We start from the raw sequence: 20,648 nt of genomic DNA, 5'->3' as shown, positions 1-20,648 counted from the left end.
TTTTTTTCATGCCAATTAAAATGTAATCATGCCAATTAAAACAGTATGTCTAGTGCTGTTAGTTTCTGCATAGGTTTTTATTAAATTAAACAAAACTCTATCAAACTCTGCTTATTATTCATGAAACTGAATTTAGCAGAAACACTGTAATAGTTACATTTTATTTTTCTGTAAATGCTGAAATTAATGGCAAAACTTAATATGGAGGCATATTTTGATTTTAACTTACTGAGAAGCAAAGGGCTTCCAACTTTTTTAAGACAGTTTGCCTAGATTTTAAGAATTATCATCTTATTTCATACTTTTATATCCTAACAGCTTTAATCAGTGCCACTGAATTAGGCTGATTAAATACAGTGAAATTCATAAATGTAAGGTTTACATTTTAAATTATTTTAAAAATAAAAAGTTGTCATGATCAGATGCAAAAGACTGGGTTAGTAAATCCTCTCTAAATCAGTAAATTTATATAATGATCAAAGAAGTTCCAAATGTTGCAGATTACAATTAAAAGTAATAAGCTCACTGGTCATAAGGCAAATTTTAACATTTTCTGACAATTTGCACATGTAAAGAATCAAGTGATTAGAAGTAACTCTGCTTAACTAAAAAAGCCCCACCCTCTGAAATGGCTATTGCATTACCACATCACCTAAAGTGACACAAGGCAGTATTTAAAATGCTGTTGGCAAGCTGCATGTATATCTTACTCATAATATATTAGAAATATTTTTAAACCAGGATAATAGCATGCAAAATTATGCAATGTAACTGTATTGCTAATATCACACATCTATAATTAATTATTTAAAGTAATTTATAAATTTATCTTACCCTTGATTTGAAGTGAAGGCAATTAAGGAGAGAAATGGATGGAAAAATATATAGTTTGACCTCTCTCTCTCAGCTGTTTTACAACAATAGGACAATAGTGTCTCCTGCACAGTGCCATCACCGGTCTCTGGGTAACAGAATCCCTATATTGCTTTTTTGCCAGATTCTTGTATCTCACTCTTTGGCTGAGACCCAGCCCATCATAGCGTGAAATGAATTACATGAAACTTTTTTGGCTTTTGTCAAAAGTGAGATGAATACAGCAGCATGAAACATATCCTGGCTGTATTCTCAGCTTCAGGTATGCAGATTTGTACTGAATCTGTGTATTTGTTTTTGAGCCATCAGTGTGACCTGAAATATGCAGTGACAACCCCACTTTTCATCTTAAAGGTATAGTAAATAGTTAAACAGTAGATGTCTCTAACATGTACCTTCAGAATAAATTCTATTAACATTCACTCAAGCATGACAGTCAGTGTATATCAGATATACTGCATTATAGTTGACTTGGTGCATACCCATAATACATGGCATATTTTACTTACATTTTTTATGTATTAAAGAACTAAAATTATTAAAGTCAGACAGGAGACAAGCATGGAATAAAAAAAATCAACAGAAGAGGAAAAGGCTATGGAGTTTTTATAATAGAATGAGTAGCTTGTTTGAAATATACGTGGTGGATTGAAAGAGAGAGATATTTGTGCTCCAAATTAGAAATCAGACAGACAGTGTACTTCAACACACAAAAATGTACACATAACCCACAAACAGTAATAAAAATGCAAATACCCCAAGCAGTTCCCATTTTTCATTAATTGAATCCACTTTTTCAAGGAGATCGTTCGGTAGTAAAACACCACTTTTCTTCAGAGCTTCAACCTTACTAAGCAGTTCCATCTTTTTTGGGTGCCTGATTGACATTTCTACATTGTATCTCTAAAATGAAAAGAAATGCATAGTATTAGCTGCTGTAGAGAGTTTTCTCCATAAAAAAATAAACTTTAATTGTATGCGCCCAGTTATGATCATGCTCCATCTGACATTTTGTCATTTTATTTTTTTTAAGCACACAACCTTCTCATAACATATCATAAGAGATTTGGGTACCAAGCACATAGAGTTCTGGGTGGCACATCTATGCAGGTTAGCAATTGATTACACAATTACACATAGTAATATTCACTCTCTTACAATATTCACTTGTACAATAATATCCACTAACACTCTCCCATCTGAACCTCAATCTGCCTTTGTCTCATTCAGGTTAGTGGTATCTAATTTCTAAAATATGCTACTTCAGTAAGTAACACTAAGGCTCTTCATGGAAAACAAACCAAAATGAAACAAAAAAGCCCAAGGAAATAATTTCATACTTATGTTTCCTGTAGAGTTTATTTATTCTCTCTCCCATTTTGGCTTCTGTGTCACACATGGGCCTGAAAATGTGAGTTTGACCTTTGAAAAACAATTAGAAATAGTTTCCCTAAAACACAATACCAGTTACTTGATTTCTATTGCATCAACCAACAGGAACAGTGAACTGGCCCACAAATGAGAACAGCCACAATGTTCATACAGTCCAATAGTTTCTTCAAGTTGAAAATACCTTCTATTTGTGCACTGTTATTTATTGTTTAAAAAAAAAAAAGAACCGAGGAAACAGGTATAAAACTGGAAGCTTCTTTCAGAAATTCTTTCACAGGACTTTCTAAATATTTAGATCTAGATTATTTACATAGTCTATAAAAATGTGCTCTAATATAAAGACAAACTAGAAAATAAATATTTTTCTTAAAACTGCATTCTCCAAAAACATGACTTAACTATTACATATAATGGTTACTATAGTGGTTAATTATGTTTTCACAGGTGGTACAGTAAATTAAAAAAAAATTTAATACCCAGGCATCCACATATACATACCATCCATATAGTTAAGCTAATTAAGTGTGAAAAGACTCAGTGAAATGAGACTTCTGATATGGCCAAAAATGTGCCTTTTACTGAAAGAAGAGATTTCACCACATATACTTGCAAAGGTGTTTACAATACTTACATAAATTATGCAAAGCTATTAGAAAATTGCTTCCTAAACATTAAGCTTTCTTTGCTTCAAATTCAGTCAAGAAAACTGCTATTGCAGCTCATACTGAAAATGTTAATAACTGGGCTAAATATAAAAAATTAAACCAAAATTAGGAATGTTTAAAACATGGGTGCCTTTGCCAGATCCAAGAGCATGCTCTGTAGGAAAACAAAGCAAAAATACAATTGCAGACAGCTTAAAGAAAATAATAAAGGTGTGAAATCACTGTTTCAGCTAACAGGTTCTCAGCATTTCCATGCATATGTTTGCATATTGTTAGTTTCATATTTTAATCTCTCATTTACACAACACATGCACATCATTTGTATTATGTAAACTTCAGCAAATATTAGTCATTTGTGGATCATAGAGCAAATGTTTTAAATGAGGTGATTTAAACCATTTCTCATTATTAATGAACACTGATCAGGTGTCTGCGTATCCAAAATTGCATGAATATGCATGGTAAAACCCAAGGAATTGTTTATGAACAACTTGCCTTTTGACACTCGCTGTGCTGAGGCTGAGGTTTGAGATGTGTACAACTGTAGGCAATACCTACCAGGCTGGGCATTAGGGCTGGACCCCAAGAGGCAGCACCATTTTATTCCACTGAAGTGTTCAACAAGTATGATTCCTGGTCCTGTTTTATTGCCTTCTCGGCTAGAATGGCTGCTGGAGGAGATTACAATCTTCTTTATGTAATCTGATTTCTATTTAAAGATGATATAGCCGAAAAGGATTTGCATAATTATTTCCATAAGTACATGTAATATCAAAGGGAATCCAGAGTCCAATTTGCTAGGCACTGAAACCCAGTACGCGCGACTCCCTTTCTTTTGTCAAGTGAATTAATAGACTGAGGGAGTCCTCTAGCTGTGTGTCACTGGTGCAGGCACAGCCAGTTACTGCTCATCACCTGCTCCAGGCTGGCACTGGCTGCTGCCTGGGCTGGGGATGTTCCTGGGCAGTGCAGGACTGATGACGAAATAAAACACACTGCATGTTTCATAACTACAATGCACTTGTTAACTTAGAAACAGAAGACATTTCATTTAATTTTGGACTAGATAAAATAATTCAGTGCTGCATAATCCAAACAGTGTGACAGATGTTATAAAAGGTTATTACATTAAAAACTAAATAAGCCAGGTTTTATGTACGTGCTGTCTCTGGCACCGTGTAACCTACTGTATAAACAAGCATGACAAAATTGCTGATTGATAGAAAATGCATTATACAGTAACAGTAAAAGATGAGAGATTTCAGTTGATTATCAGATGTACTGGTATAATGACTGAGAGTAAGTATTGTTTCACTCCTGGATATTTAATATGCAGTGCATATTTTAAGTTAAGGGAAGAGCTTAATGTACAGGAGGTATGGTTTGAGAACTGATAGCATGAGATGCTATTGCTAATGCTATTTTTTATTCCATTAAACACCTACACTCTGAGCAGTTGCATGGAAAAATTAGCTACCAGCTCTATCAGTGCTGTGCAACCCTAGTCTGGTAGGACTACTTAATCCTGTGGTGAGAAGATAATTTAATCTTCAGATTCATTCTTTCCTCAGCTTTAAGTGAGCAAAGACTGCTCTATTGTGACAGTCTGTGGATGTTATGATATAGATTACTATTTAATAGTCAAAAATGAGATTAAGCAAGTTAAGGTCACAGTTTTCTTGCAATAACCACAATAATAAATAAATGGGTAATATTTAATTTCCCACAACACCTGTCATATAAACTGGGAAAAATAAACCCAAACAAAAATGTACTGTAAAAACTGTAGAATATTTATAGCATGATTAGCTGTGTGCATGCGTGCTTGGTTTTGTGCTCCTGAGGACACTAAATAAATCCAAAACATTGTTATGTAAGTTAAAGAATTTGGCCTTTTATTCCTTCTCTCTCAATACAATCAATACTTCTCAAAGCACAAAGAAAGGAGTTAAAATAAATGCAGTACCATTTATCCATGAAGAAGTTTGGCAAAAATATTTAAGCCAAAAGAAGTTCAATTCCAAAACAAAGCAAGTTAAAACCTTATTTCCCCTGATAAAAACATTATAAGAAATACAGGCAGGCTGATTGAGACACATTTTTCGACACTTTATGCTAAATTGTTTCTTTTTTTTCTCTTTTTTAATTTTCTTTAAAAAATTATATAAAACATTTTTTGTGTGAAAAATCACACCCGAAAATTCTGTCCAAATGGAGACTGGAACAATGCCTTGTAACAGTGTTAATTGTCACCATGGAAACCAGAAGAATAAGCCATTTTGAAACTGGTATAGAAGGCACACATTGAGCAACTCAAGCATTTTTCAGCCTCCCTCGGTGTTAAGGAACAAGATGCCTAGTCACTGAGAGGTCAGAGAAAGAAATCATCATGAAAGGTTCGTAGATGTGCACTGTCTGGTAAACAATAAAAAAATCTGTACACAGTTAACAACTCTGTAAGACTGCGCACTGCATCTTTCAGAAAGAGAAACACCACAAAAAGATGATCAGGAGATCAGCAGATTCCACCCCTTGAGCAAAACTTTAGGGCAATATTATGCGAACCTTGCCCCTAAAGCTCCCTGGGAATTCTGTTGTTGTAATAAAACTTCAGAAGAGAAAAGAAGAAGAAGAAAAAAAAAAGCCTGCATGATGGAATTCAAAATAATGCTCTAAAAGCACACAGAGAGATTAAGACATCCATTGTAAGACTTTTGTATGGTGCTTCTGTTGGTTATAGTGAAAAGAGACCAGACATACTGAACACACAGTGGAGCTATGGCTACGAAGTACAGAAGAATTAAGCCAATGAACTTTCTCCATTACTGGAATAAGGGTGTGCTATTTGTAGATGTTCTGCATTCCGTCATTCACATGCTAACAAAGTATCTTCAGTCACATGGCACTGTAGGATATACAACTGAGATCGGAACTGAGTGACCCACAACCTTAGTTTTACCTGCACTGAAATTCTAAACTTTAAAGATTTGCCTTTTGGGGTGTTTTGACTGTGGCAGACACATATACCCTCGGTGTCTGCATGTGCATGCACAGTCAGCAGTGGCTCACGTTTGCAAAATATACTGCATGCATAAAATTCAGTAAATAATATTCTGCAAGCAAATTCACCAAATACATAACATACATATATATATATATATACACATATATATAGACATAAACACACACACACACACACATATATATATATGCATACATAGCAATATTTGTCCATCATCTCTTCACACACATTCTCACTTTGCTTTCTGGATAATGTTTGCACTCTTCATGCTAGGCTTCGTGGTGGCCCCTTAGGAAGCCCATGCCTAATGCCATTCAGTGGTGAACAAAGAGTCTTTTTATTCTAAAGTCCAGGGTCCAAAGCTCAGCTGTATACAAGCAAAGTGAAGGAATCTGCTAGAGGCCAGCCTACCCTTCACAATAGCTCTTAATGCTTCTACCTTTTTGGTACTGTCAGTGTGAAACATTTTAGACACTGTCCAGAAGCTGAGTTATATTTCTTATGTTGTCAATAGCACTAGAACCTTTGGACAAAATTCAAGATCTGGGCAGTGTGATCTGTCTAGATGAAAAGCAGTTTCTGTTTCTTGCAAACTTCATGTATTTCTGCATTAGCAATTTATGGCAAATAATTGCACAGAGAAATTATAAAGACTCCTACAATTGTCCTTGTAAATTAATAATAGGCTTTCTTGATTGGGATAAATTTGCTGCTGAGCCTTTGGAAAAATTAAAAAGTGCAATGTCATTTAAAATTGCCAGAACTCACAGAGCAAATTACATCTGAGGTTAAGAATCAGTTTTTCCTCTTCTAGTTTATTCCATTTGCATGATCTGGAAATCATATTACATTGGCTATGTATTGTTAATTGGACATAGATTGCATTATCTTTGATATAAATCAAACTACAAATATTAAAATGAATTGCAAATTCTGTAATAGAAGATCATAAAACAATCTTTTTTAAGTATCTCCCATTAATAATTTAATTCCAATTATATCACTCGGAAAACTCAAGAAGGAGAATGCTAACTTATTTCCATTTGCCTTTTTCCCCTACAAATAAGCACAACAGCACAATATGTATTTGTGTGAGAGTGCATGTGCATATGGGTGCATGCCTATAAGACAAAACAAATCTTAGCACTTTCGTCTTAAACCCCTACAGACACCTGAGGTTTTTCGTTTCAGAAACTAACAAATGCAGATTACATGTCTGCTATGCATTTCCTTCTGCGGCAGCTTGAGAAATAAACACATTGAAAGAAATATTAAGCAACTTCATGAACTGAATTTTGCCTACATTAAAAAATTATGCAGTTGGTATTCATTGTTCTGCCTTATTTTTTTAAGAAAAGTGATCCTAACACTTTAAATTTTACTATATATGTAATATCTTTTTGAAGACTTTGTGTGCCCTTTAATGAATTTATATTAAATATTTAATACTGTTTAGGGCATATCCACTACTACCAAAAACAGTTATATTCCCAGCAGTCCCACTGTTTCAGGCAGAGGGCTTGATTGATCCTCCTAGCCTGAATTGAGTAGAATGAAAAGAAGCAGTTGGAAAATAGCTGCAATCATTTAATGCAGATGACCTCTGACAGGCTCACAGCTCTTCTATCTGAACAGAAATTTGCATGGGGTCTCTGTGCAGAGGAACAATGTAACCTAAATGGTAGACAATCTTTATTCTAATGAAGTGGGTGTCAAGGTCAATGTAAAACTGCAATGATAAATGGTGCACCACTAGGCAAGAGAAGTTGCATAGGCATTGTAGTGCTTTCACATTAATTGAAGGCTGAAATGCACCGAGTGAAAGCACAAGACTCTCTTTTCACCATAATGTGTTAATGCACAAATGTTTAAATGTTTTATTCAAGCCCCTAGCCTGTTGGCACAAATCTTATTGCAAACAAAAATACAATAGTTGGCCAATAACCAGAAAAATAGAACTTTTTATTAGCTTGCCTTATTTCTTGAATCCCTAACAACTTCCACAATCTACTCAGAGTACCAAAAGAATAACAAGTCTCCAGACACCTAATGTAATTCCCATGATCCTTTTTCTATTTAGGATATCTGTCTTTAATTAGTTCCAAACAAGCAAGCCTTTAGACAAGTCTTCATTAGATACCATTCCCAATGAACTAACTGCGAGAAGAAAAGTCATGCTTCAATATTATTATTTCCCAGATTCCAAGTTTTCTTTTAGTATATAGTTAACATCTCCAGGTGCCTTTTGTTCTCTCAAAGAATTAGACCAGTAAAACTGGGTTTTGTAATGCAAAGAGTTGTGTGCCTAGAGTGGGGACTAAACTACAATCTGTTATTGTGGCTTTGTCAAAACTGCAATACAACTATAATTATGGTACTTCATCAGTCGATCAAGCAATTTGTGGAAGGCAGTACATTTTGTCTTATAAAAATGAGGAGGACAGTAAGCTGCTTTTTAAAATCCTGAGCTGCTTAAGCTTGTTAAGGGTATATTGTTTGCTAATACACTCATTAGCAGCCAGGCATTTTAACTTCATCAATTAAACAGGAAATGGTGTTGCACCATTAGTTTCACAAAATACTAAAAAACAGATAGCAGTCTACAGTTAAGAATTTTAGAAATTCTATTTTAACCTGCAAACTGCATTATACATGTCAAACCATTTTTATGCAGCGACATATACACGGGGAGTGTGTGGGTCTGTCTGTGCATGAACGTAGGTGGTGAAAGCCCTGCAGATAGTTGTGAAGCTAATTATATATATATACACACATACACCCACTTAAAATTTTCTAAGTCCCCTAAGGATTGCTGCTGAAGCACAACGTCATTTCTTGACACCGATGAACATTTACTCATCTGAGTAATCCCAAGCATGACACAAGTTTATTCCTGTGAACTACTAACAGCTCTCCTGGATAACTAACAGGTTCACAGTATGGATGACAATTTTTGAGTATTTATCAGCCTTTATAGTTTTAGGCTCTTCTGTGCAAATAGGCATTAACAATATTATTAGAGATATTAGACAAGGAGCTATAGTTTGTTATTAAAGAGGATCTGCAGTGCTTTCAGTTTCTGGGGATCTGTGAGTGGCATATACTATACAACGCCATTTCTATTTTACAACTCGCCTGAGCAAGGGAATTTTCCATATGGAAATCAGTCTTCAGGATATTGCAATTCAGAGAATAAACTCCAGTTGGGGGGGGGGAATTTTAAAATCAAAAAAAAAACCCCGGGGGGGGGGGGGGGGATGGGAGAATTGTAGTGTAAAGGAAAAAAAAAACCCAACCCCAAAAAAACCCCACGTTAGTGATGAAACTGTTTAAAAAACTGTACAGCTTCATCTGTGTGTGATTTGTCAGGTCTGAAGCTTTGACGTGCCCAAGGGGCAGACCCCAGCGGGGCGCAGGCTGCAGAGCTAAATAGCTGTGAAAGAAGTCTTAATGTAGGATGGAATTCAAACTAACCTTGACATGACCTCGGGAAAAATATGCAAAAAGTAAAATGAATGCACTCTGCAAGATACATCCTAATTTTGTGGCCCAGCTGGTTAGTTTCACAAACATAACTGGGACTTTAAAAGCAAAATAAAATGCGAGGAAAAAGGGGAAACTTCGGAATTCAGAGTAAAAACTCAAGCAGGCATGGGGTGTTGCTGTGGAGGCATATGAATCATTTGGAAACAATCCAAATAAAAACCAACACCGAACAATATTGTTGTCAGCTTGTCTATTCAGGAAAATTGTTTTTTTAGGTTGAATATAAATGACACAAAGCCAAGATTACATCATTGCATTACAAAGTCTGTTGTGGCTTTTAGCCGAACAAGCCCCATGGATCTACTGGCTGATGGCAGTAATTCAGTAAGAAGTTTAAAAGGCTTGGTTGTTTTGGGGTTTTTTTAGTTTTTTTTTAAGCTTTGTTACTCTAAATATAGCAGAATTTTGCTCAAATATTGATTATTTTTTTTTAAAACCACATCCCTGAGTTTGTTCTGCAAGCTTACTATTTTATACAAACAATAAAAATTTGAGTGGGTATGTTAAGCCTTGATTTGGCTTTATTATGCATTTGGCCTGTCTTGCACAGTGTTCAGTTAAGCAGGAAGACACCCACCTTAATATAGCAGCCAAGAACTGGCTTATTCACTAGATATATGGAAATTGTAATTGAGTGTCAACTTGCGTTGAAATTCAATCCCATTACCTTCAGAATGCAATTTTGTAGCAATACCAGTTATTTACTATACTATTAATCAGTTTTTAAACATAATTAAATTCTGAGAACACATAGCCAAAATACAGTAGTTTCAATTCATATGGTGAGGGTAATCCAGCACCAGGTGCATAAGAGCACGCTAGATCCAAGCTGGCCACCCACCTACAAATAAAGGCAAACCCTGGCAGATGTGTTAGAACATGGCACCACTGCACAGGTAATAGTGCACTTCAGGTAAGGTCACAGAGTTGGTACACTTAATGTTTAACAACCTATTAATCTTGTAAACCATGTGTTTTACTGGGATCTTTGGCTGCTTTGTAAAGGAATTTCTGAGACTGGTCTTGCACTGATTGCAACAATGCTGCTGGTTTTGAGTTTGTTTTCATACCCTGCACCAGAGGTGGGATTTCTGGTACAGACAAATACCGATGCAACCAACAGACATGCTTAACATATTAGACATTGATTTACATGTATGTAGTTGCCTGGAGAATTGATATTAAGTTTTTTTTAATGGTGCCATTTAGAAATTAATAGCTACTATACTGTTTGGTTAATGCTCAGGTATCATTTTTTGAGGGGAAAAAAATCGCCACAGAGTAAGGGAGATTCCAAAATACTGGTGTATTACTGCAGTTAGTCCATTATTGAGCAGAAAATGAAATGGAAGTTGGAGAAAAAGTTTGTCCTGGAAATAAAAAAGGTGTAGTTGCAGCTCCATCCTTGGCCGGATATTCTTGAAATCTCATACTGATGCACTTTTACATTTACATTTTTACAAACTAAAATACAACATTGTAAGATTATGGAGATTTTTTTTGAGATATTCAAAGAAAATCATTTATAACCTGTTATCCTCTCTTCTGCTAAGCTGTGCCTGCTGTTGCAGTATGCATGAAACATAAAATTGGAGCTCCTCTACACAAAGATTTAATTCCAAATGCACCTACTATTGTCAGGCTGTATGTTACAGGCATCATTCTGTTTTGAAATGGATGTTCTTGTGCATTTATCTTTCACAGACTGGCTCTTCTGAAGTCCTTATTCCATTGTTACCGCACTAGATAGCTAATGGTGATCAGTAATATCCTTCCATGAGAGAAGCTTGACTGAAAATCTACAAATTATTCACTCTTCCAGCAACACTACTGGGATGTGTTTGGGGTAGAATATCTCTGGATCCTCATCGTCTTACCTATTTGCTATATTTTTTCACGGGAGAAGAGGATCCCTGCTGGAAAAACATCCAAATGGAAACTTAAACTCCTCAGATCGACAGAGACAGAACTCAGTCTCCACCAAGGCACAGGTAATTCCACAAAGATCAGTACACACACTGATTCAGGCACAGTGGCTTTAGTAATGAAAAAAACTAGACCTTGTCAACTGTAAGAAAAGAAAGTAATCCGTGGCCTGTGACAACAGCCCTACAGACTTCGAAGGCTGGTGAGCAACCTCAAGTCAAGGTCAGAAAAACTCTGCATCTAGCATGCTCAGTCTCCAGCCTCAGAACAGGTGGATCTCAGTTCCCACTACCTGTAGTATCTAGAGTAACAACATGATTTTCAAAGTAATTGAACTTTTTCCTACACAACAGAACTTACATCTGTTTGACTGCCCATCCAAGTGCTGATTGGAAAGCAGATTTCTCAATTTGCCCAATAGTTGTAATGAAAAATGAAAAATTTTTATTTTAAATGTACACCCTGTACTGTATTAAATACAGCGAAAGCTACAGTTTTTACAGTGTGGTATTTGATTTTTAACTTATGTCAAAGCTGGGACATGCACCAGGTCCATGGGAAGTGCTAAAAGATCTCCACTATCTAAAACACTGGCACATGCTGCAATTCCTGTTACAGCAATACCATTACAGCAATATCATAACTATTGCAAAACACATTAAAAAGTAAGTCTTATAGTTAAGTGCTCATGATCTTCTGCAGAGAGCCATACTCTGAACTTTTCAAGAGACACAGCAAATAATAGTGATTTTCTTTTCCAGTACACATTAATGTTACTAAAACAAAAGGAGAAATTTGGAACCCTACACCCCCCTGCCCAATTGTATCAGTATTTACAATAAAATAATCTCATTTTAGAAGAATTTTATAAGTTGCTAAGAACTCAGTATTTAACTTCTAATATTATTCTACGAAAAAACATAGCACTTTTATACAAAAGAAAAAATATTCTCAATTTGGAATGTTATTTTTATGATCAAATACAAACTGCTCTCAAGAGCAAATATATAACAGAACTGCTGACACAGCCTAAAGTATGGCTGTGTGAATGCTGCAGAAAAAGCTATTTCAGAAAACATTTTTAGCAATAGGAGAAGTCCAACTTTGTTTAAACCTGAATTATTTTTTTTTTACAATATCAAGTAATGTTAACAGCATGCTGAAAATGTTAAGGCTAAGTGTACAGTGTCAAAATAGATTGAATCTCTCTGAAAACTGGAAATTCAAGCTTTTTAAACATAATCCAGATGTTTGGCTTTTAATCATATTTCAAGAAAGAGGAAACTTATGCAATAGAAAATTCATACATGCATATTTCATTAGTGTCTTTCCTATCACTGAATTAAAAATTTCTAACATATGTTTTCCTCAAACAGATAATGTTTTAAATTTGAATGGTTGGCAAGAAGTTGTACACCTCACAAATGTCACTGGAGTATTTTAAATTAAAATACAATATTTCATTTTTTATGTTATTAACAGCTTTGATAGCAAATGCTATTGCAGTGATCATTTTTGGCCTTATCAATAGGAAGTTCAGTAGTCCCTGAAACAAACTAAGCATATAAAGATGACTGAACAGCAAGAACGAAGGACTAGACTTCTTCAGAATACCTGAGGCTGATAACACCGTGACAGACCTGTGAGTATTTAACACAGATGCTTTCCATCTTCCTCATTGGTGATCAAAACAGGACAATGCTATGTTTCTTCAGCAAAAACCAGACAATCCTGAAGGTGACAGAACTTTTTCCAAGATATATTTCAATTTTAGAACAATAACAACAACACTACATTTGCTGAATAATATTTAAAGGACTATATCACAGTGACCATTGTTTCTAAAAGCCAATATAAATGATAAATTGTATGATTTTTTTAACCTCCAGAGTCTTAGAAAATTAGACTATGAGGTCATTTGTAAAAATGGAGTTTCTGAATGTAATAATATTTTAATATTTTAAATAATTTAAGACAGAACTGAAGCAATAAATATGAGATGAACTATCACACATATAATGGGAAAAGGGAAAAAGACAAAAAAATTCTGCCTCTGGCTACCTGCATGAGGCATTTGGCCTGCTCTCTAAGACCCCTGTATCTTCCAAGGAGCATGTGAAATGTGCTTTTACACCACCACAAGCAGAAATATGCCCTGTTATACTGCGATGTGATCGAATGAGATGTGACTATGGACTTCAGGTCTGTCTAAGAATGTTGGAAACAAAACAATGCAGGACATGCTGAAAGCATCTCTCTGTATCTCCAGCAGCTGCTGTGCCTAGGAGAGACACTTTGCCTCTTTCAAAGAGCCACCAGCAAGGGTATACCTTTGCAGCCTTTTACAGGCTCAAGCTTGCTATGTTTCAGTGAATTGCAAACTTGCACCAGTCATGTGAGATAGAGAAATACTAGCCTTTGATTTAACATGGGAAACTGACGTACAGATGGACACCACGCATAGCCCCAGAGAGAGAAGTTATCTCATGTGAGAACACAAGTCTTCCAATAGTCACTCCACTATTATGTCCAAGAGAATATGTTTTCTGAGCTCAGAACTACTTAACACTCCGTTTTACACGAGACTAAAAAAAAAGAAATAGTTATAGCACTGACAGCATATTTTAGCCACTGCAGAAAATAGCTCCACACATTCTTACATTTGCAATGATATTTAGGAACTAACACTAATAGTTACCTTTAAAAGAGTATGAGAATGCAGTGACACTGAACTCATTTTGTGACGAGCAACTATCGAGACAGAAACAAAAGAAGCTTTCCCTCTGTTTCTTTCTATTTCCCTCATTTCAGGTGTCTGTTCTCAAGGATTTATGGTGCTGCTATATGTGAACTCTGCTATTTGTTGGCATGATGAAAGCTGAAAGTTTCTTCTCATCTCTAATGGCATTCTGCCAAAATATTCTCTGGCAAAACTTGGGTTGATTCACAGATCTGATGTTCAAATATTGTTATAATCTAACCTCCCCAGTTGTATAAAATGCACCCTAATCTTACCATCTCTACCTATATTAAGCTCTCAGATTTCTGGCTTGGAGAAAATCTTTTGTTATTGCATCTCCCTGACTTAAAAAGACAAATAATAGTAAATTCACAGAATTCCTTGGTAAAATGATAAACAACTAGCTTATTTCACTGTTAGAAAATTTATGCCTCATTCCTAGGCATAATAGTAATTTGCTTAATAGTAATTTGCTTACTTTTAACTTCCAGATGTTTTATCTTCTTATACAGTTGCCAATAGCTTGAATGTCTGTGAAAGCATGAAGTTACTACAAGAATCAAACATGAAAACAGATTACTTGCATTGATCTTGAGTTATCTCTGTCTGGTGTTTCTGGGATTACAATTTATAGAACCATAACATAGAGAAGATGAACTATTTTTGCAGAGGCTAGTAAACTCAAATACATGCATTTTGGAGATACTTAAGGTGGTTTGGTTTTTCTTAGGAAGCAATTTTTTGATAAGTTGGCTTGGATATAAATGAAAAACTATGGACTTGGATTTAATTTGTGCTTATGGACAGCATTGCCTGTAATTCCATTTTGGCTTATGCTTGTTGGATTCTTCTGGTTCACTTAAAGATTGATGCTATTTGTGCTGGAAAGACAAATAGGGAGCAGGAGAAAAAGAACATAGCAGCAGGTGAAATTGATGACAAAAAAGACCACGTTCAGAGTACAAATGCTATATGTGCTCTCATGGAATAACACCACTGAACATCAGAAATCCTAATAATCAATGAGAGTTTTCAGCCACAACATGAGTATTTTCTACTGTGCACTATCAACTGCTCTAGATTCACTCTGGAAATTGTCAAGTTGAATGTGAAGTGATCTTGACAGACCAGGGAATCTGCCCCTTTGTGTTTAGCATTTTGTAATGAACAGCATAATGCCTGCATAGTAATAGAATCTGTCTTAAGGCAATTTAAAAAAAAAATAGATCTCTAAAGATACAACAGCAACAAAAACTGTAGAAACTGATTTCAGCAAAAAACCATCAAAACTTCATGATGACACGTTGTCTCACTGAAATGCTAATCTCTGTGCTCTAAACAAACTGATAAACTGGTAGCTATAGTATCGATATCCAAATCTATGTAACACTTGCAATGTCAGTGGACATAGAGACTCGTAAGTTATTGATATTTTCATGTCTGAATTCTACTTAAGATGAAACAGGACATGTCTTGAAAATGGGAAAAGATATGCATATATCTGAGAAGGGAAAAAAATGCTTCAAAGGACTGCAGCAGCAGGAAATACCAGGACACAAAACCAGTACAGAAGTAATATAATACAAAGCAAATTTAGGATATTTTGAACGTACTTCAGCTATAGTGAACACTAGGGAAGACATGAACTTTTGTCTTTCTGGCATTCTCTCAAGAGATTCTGGTCCTGTTTTGTGGAAAGCCTGTTCTGGTAACCATGTATGCCATGATAGCTGCCTGCCTGTTCAAATATAAATTGAAAAGATCTGTGGCCATTAAAAAAAAGATATATGCTTACAGTAATGTGTATTGATGTCTTCAACTTTAACTGCTGTCTGTTTAATAGATGTTTGTTATGGGAATATGTGTAGGGAATTTAGTAGTCCCAAACAAAGATGCAAAAATGTAAGAAAACAAATCAGAAAGGATGATAAAGAACAAAATTCCATTGCCCTTCTGTGTTTTTCAAAAATTTTAAGGAATATGTTCTATTGAGAATATTAGCAAAATATGTGACTGATTTTTATGGTGACAGAACCTTAGTCAATGATATCTGCATTTAAGTGACATGAATAAAGTGATCTCACTTCTAGGTTTAAGTGGCTGTATTTCCTATCTTAACAACCATTTTACAATTACAAACAATTCTAAAAATAATAAGTACACCTTGTTTAATACTCCACATTCTTAACACTACTACATTACCTTTTTTCAAATCTATGTCTAAGTCAACTATTCTAGGCTATTTTGTTTGCTATTTTGCTAGAGGTATAATATGTTGCTATAGAACTGAAGTCCAAAGAAACAGAAGTAATGAATACATATTTTAGAACAGGCCATAGAGCTTTTGTACATTAAATTACTACACTAGCACTACATTAACCCTATTAGAGTTAATTTTTACAGCTCATTGGTGATTGGCATTTGGTACTGATGTTTGAAGAATTGCCATTGTATTGATTTTATTCTACGCTTCCTTAATAAAGTGCAAAAAAAATTGAAGAAGCAGGAATTAACTGTCCTTTGGTAAAACTCTTAAGCTCATAAGAAAAAAGTTCAAATATTTAAACCATGCAAAAGTCTTTAGAGACATTATATTTGTTTTTCATTTTCCAACATTTCATAGGCCTGAAAAAGTCCCACTAGTATGAATACATTTACACTTGATTGGTACCACAAAAAAAGACCACGTTCAGACTACAAATGTCACACTTGCTCTCGCGGAATAACACCACTGAACATCAGAAATCCTAATAAACATTACAGCAGACCCTTCTCAGGACGTGAGTGCACATGCCGACAGCACAGTGCAGTAAGCCACCTGCTGGCCAAATCAGCCAATTAGCAAGTTTAATCTAATAATTAGAATATCATACAAAGAAGAGATAAACATAAACGAAGTGCATAAACCCCATCAACTAAAGACTATTGGAACCAATGTAAATGTATATATAAAAGGGAGTGATTCTTCTTCTTATTTTGGGTTTTCCAAAAGTGGTCACCACTTCAGTCTGGATACTGATTGATGAAATAATGTTCTTTTGTGTTAAAAACACACAGTAGCTATGTTCTTAGGCTTTTACAAACCACTTTATAAAGTAAGGCTCCCTGGCAGGTCATCTGTCACGCTATACCAGTCAGCTCCTCAGGAATGACTAGAGGAGAGTCTGGATATGAAAATCCTAAACTGTTTGTGAGTAGCTTCCCTGAGAACACAGGCTAAACAAAGATATGTTGGCTGGCATCACTCCTTAGAAGGATGTAGGAACTAAGGCTACTGTGCCCATGGGTCTGGATCCAAATATAGCCATACAAAGCAAGGACAACAGTCAATGTACTGACCACACTGTACACTCAGACTCACAAAAGCAGGGCATGTGAAATATAAGGATTGACAAGTTGCAGAAATGCCTGAACAAATGAGTTATTTTCAGAATTTCAGAAAGATCCTCAATTTCTAGATGACCTGACAACTAGAGATCAAAACATGGGAAAGTGTCTGGTTTTGAGATTTACTCAATCAGAATCTGCTGGTGTTAAAACCTGCAGCACCAGGATAGCAAATTCTGGCAGGTTAAGTCAGCAAGCTAAAAGACATAGCTACAAAAAGAATTCAAAGATGCAGCAGCTTCTGAAGAACCTGGAAAATGGACCATATGCTCCTGAAGGGAAGAATTTAGAGAGCACAAGAGAGCAATGAAGAATGCATGTGACTGGAGAAGGTGTGTGTTCTGTGCTATTTTTAGCATTATAAAACCATAAGTATCAATAGAAAAACCTTTACTCACAGCACCTCTATAACAAATTCACAAAAATATCATATGTATGATCAAAATGGTCTATGCTGATTTTAATGAAACCAAAAGCCTGAAGCATCAGATCTCCCATCACTCTGGGTCTCCCTGTTTGAAAAGTGGAGAGTTGTTCATGACATATACAGGCACCAATAAACATAACAGTTTTTGAATGGTGTGCAAGTTATTATAGTAGTATATTTCTAGTAACTGACTTGAAGGGAAGGAAACAGGAAAATGGTAGAAGATTAATTTTCTGGCATGAATTCACTTGGGTAAAATACAGGAAATATTTTTCCTCACTATTTAAACATACAGGGGCAAATCAGAATATTTTAGCTACCTATTTTAGCTAGAGTATACCTCAGCACTAAAGGCAAGATTTCCTACCATGGCAGTAAAAAGCATTGTCTATGAAAATGGTTAGTTCACAGAGAGAATACCCTGTTCTTCAGTCAAGATACAGCTCATGGAATGCATGGCTTTTAGAAGAGATGCAAAAAACTCCACCCATACACCCCCCAAAACAGGCAAAGCTTGCTGGTGCTTGTTGCAGTTGGACAGCAATAGTCAACATCTCTTTTAATCTGCCTTCAAACAGGAAGAGTTGAATTTAATTAATATGAACCAAACAGAAATGTTTCCATGAAATGCACATTTTATTGCTCAATATTTAATACTCTGAGTAACTTTGAAATGTGCCGAGAAGAGCAAAGCTCACTTATTACTTATTTAGCATTTGTGCTGTTAAACAAAATACATACATATATATATATATATATATATGCACAACTGAGCTAAATGAAAACATGCTTCTTTAAATAGCTATATTCTCCTCTCTTTGCATCTATCTATCTAAATTCCTGAATATGTTAATCTAACTTTATAGAGGACTGAGTATTGATCATTGATTTGTAGCGATAAATTCAGCACTGGCATTGAGGAAAAAACCAGGGAGGATGTGGGTCTGTCTGCAGCTGAAGGCAGCTGGTGGTGTCTTAAAAGTGAGCTATTGCCCACCAGGTAACTCATGGGGAATTACTTCTGGAAGGCAAGTGCAATGTGCGTGAGAAGGGAAAAGTTGTGCTGTTGCTACCAGGCGAGACAAAAATTTCCAGTTTCACTGATTTTAGAAACGAGAGCTCTCTGAGGGTCTCAAATGGAAAGAATCCACTGTAATTGCAACTTATCCCACACTCATTCACTATTTCTGCTATGTGCCAGGAAAAATTAAAAAGGAACTCCTACAGGAGTTCTGTAGCATCAGGAGATTCTCCTAATGCCCAGTTCCTTCAAATAATTGTACCATTACATGACTGGTATCTTGCTGCATTGCCCACCCCTCTTCTCCTCTCCCCTCCTCTTTTTTATTTTCTCTTGGTCATTAACCTTTTTTAATTCAGCACTTTGTATTGACCATAGCAAAAATCCATAGGCTTTTGCCAAGTGTGCAAAAAATTTGTAAAAGTGTTTGTTCGTGTCTGTTAAAGACAGAATTGTCTGCCAACTGTTCTGCCTGTTTTCCTGAGGTACTCCGAGTTTCTCCTGGCCAGCAGCAAAGTCCTTCAAAAATGAACATATGGTCGCTACAAATGATCACATTCTTTCATGTTTTCTGCATTTAGATAAACATTCCTGTCCAGGTTTCCATTTAAGGGTTGTTTATGGATTGCCTCCTCTTTGACATTTCTGTTTCCTACGCTTAGACTGGCATCAGCTATTCACTACAGGAACAGTGTCAGGTCCATGTTACACTGGAATACCCCTAGAAGCTCAGAATGATGAGCACAAAAGCCTACAGATACCTGACAAAATACACAACAGAAGAACGGCTCTGCTGTTCTTTCAGATCACTGTTCCAAAACATGTTTTTGACACCACCGTGAGCACTGTTGTCCTGGAAAAAAAACCTGTAAAATATCCCATGTTTTTGGCATTTTGTGCAAATATTTTGGAATCAGTTTACATCAGGATTTTCTGACCAACAGTAAATGTTTTATCCATTATATTTTGTGGGGTCAGGGTCTTTGCTTTGCCACATTGCATTTTCCAGCAGTTTTACTAGACTAATGGAATTCCCTTTTGCTTCTCTCTAGGGTGATTTTGGGGGATTTTCAATTTTACATGGAAGTGCTCATCTTCTTCAGATACGTTATATTCAGCTAGATTGCCAGGGAGCGATCACAGTGACTTTCCTGTTTCTTTCAGGTACTGCTCTGATTATTGTCTCTCAATTGAAACCAGAGCTTGGGTGAGTAGAATTCTTCTAAAACAACTGTAGTAAACTTTAAGAGATGGCATCTCTTATTTCAGCGGCTGTTTGTTGATTGACTGTACTTATTCACTGGTTTCATCATGATTTCATTGCCCATCTGCAGTGCTTGGTTGCATCTTTCCAGTCTAATTTTGCTCCTTATCAGTGTTGCTCTGCAGCTGACTCTATAATCCAGCTGGTATCAAATTAGTCATTGATCTAATAGCATAGTTGCAAATATAGCAATTGAATGCCTGGCAGCCTTCTGCATCACTAGAACACTGAGAATCTTTAGATTTGCTTAAGCCACATTACAAATATCTACTTCATTAAAACCTTAAATTGTCAATGGTTTCAAACACTGTATTTTAATTTCAAAGGTAACCGTGATATTCAATCTGGCTGTCTGCCTCTTTTTTGTCAAGAACATTTCTATTTC

General features: G+C 35.7%; 1 protein-coding gene across 6 annotated transcripts in view; it reads right to left on the bottom strand.

Annotated features, from left to right (window-relative positions):
* AKAP6 (A-kinase anchoring protein 6) overlaps nucleotides 1–20,648 on the bottom strand; it is a 210,651-nt gene that overhangs the window by 45,722 nt on the left and 144,281 nt on the right. For all 6 annotated transcript variants that reach the window (XM_041421063.1, XM_041421416.1, XM_041421326.1 and 3 more), the window contains one exon: nucleotides 1,630–1,776. In XM_041421063.1, coding sequence (XP_041276997.1) covers nucleotides 1,630–1,776 — 147 coding nt within the window. The remainder of the gene's footprint in view (nucleotides 1–1,629; nucleotides 1,777–20,648) is intronic.

The sequence above is a fragment of the Onychostruthus taczanowskii genome, unplaced genomic scaffold (assembly GCF_017590055.1).
Source record: "Onychostruthus taczanowskii isolate IOZ18803 unplaced genomic scaffold, ASM1759005v1 scaffold1, whole genome shotgun sequence".
NCBI lineage: Eukaryota > Metazoa > Chordata > Aves > Passeriformes > Passeridae > Onychostruthus > Onychostruthus taczanowskii.
Note: the sequence above shows the minus strand (reverse complement) of the source record. Positions and strands in the feature narration are given on the sequence as shown.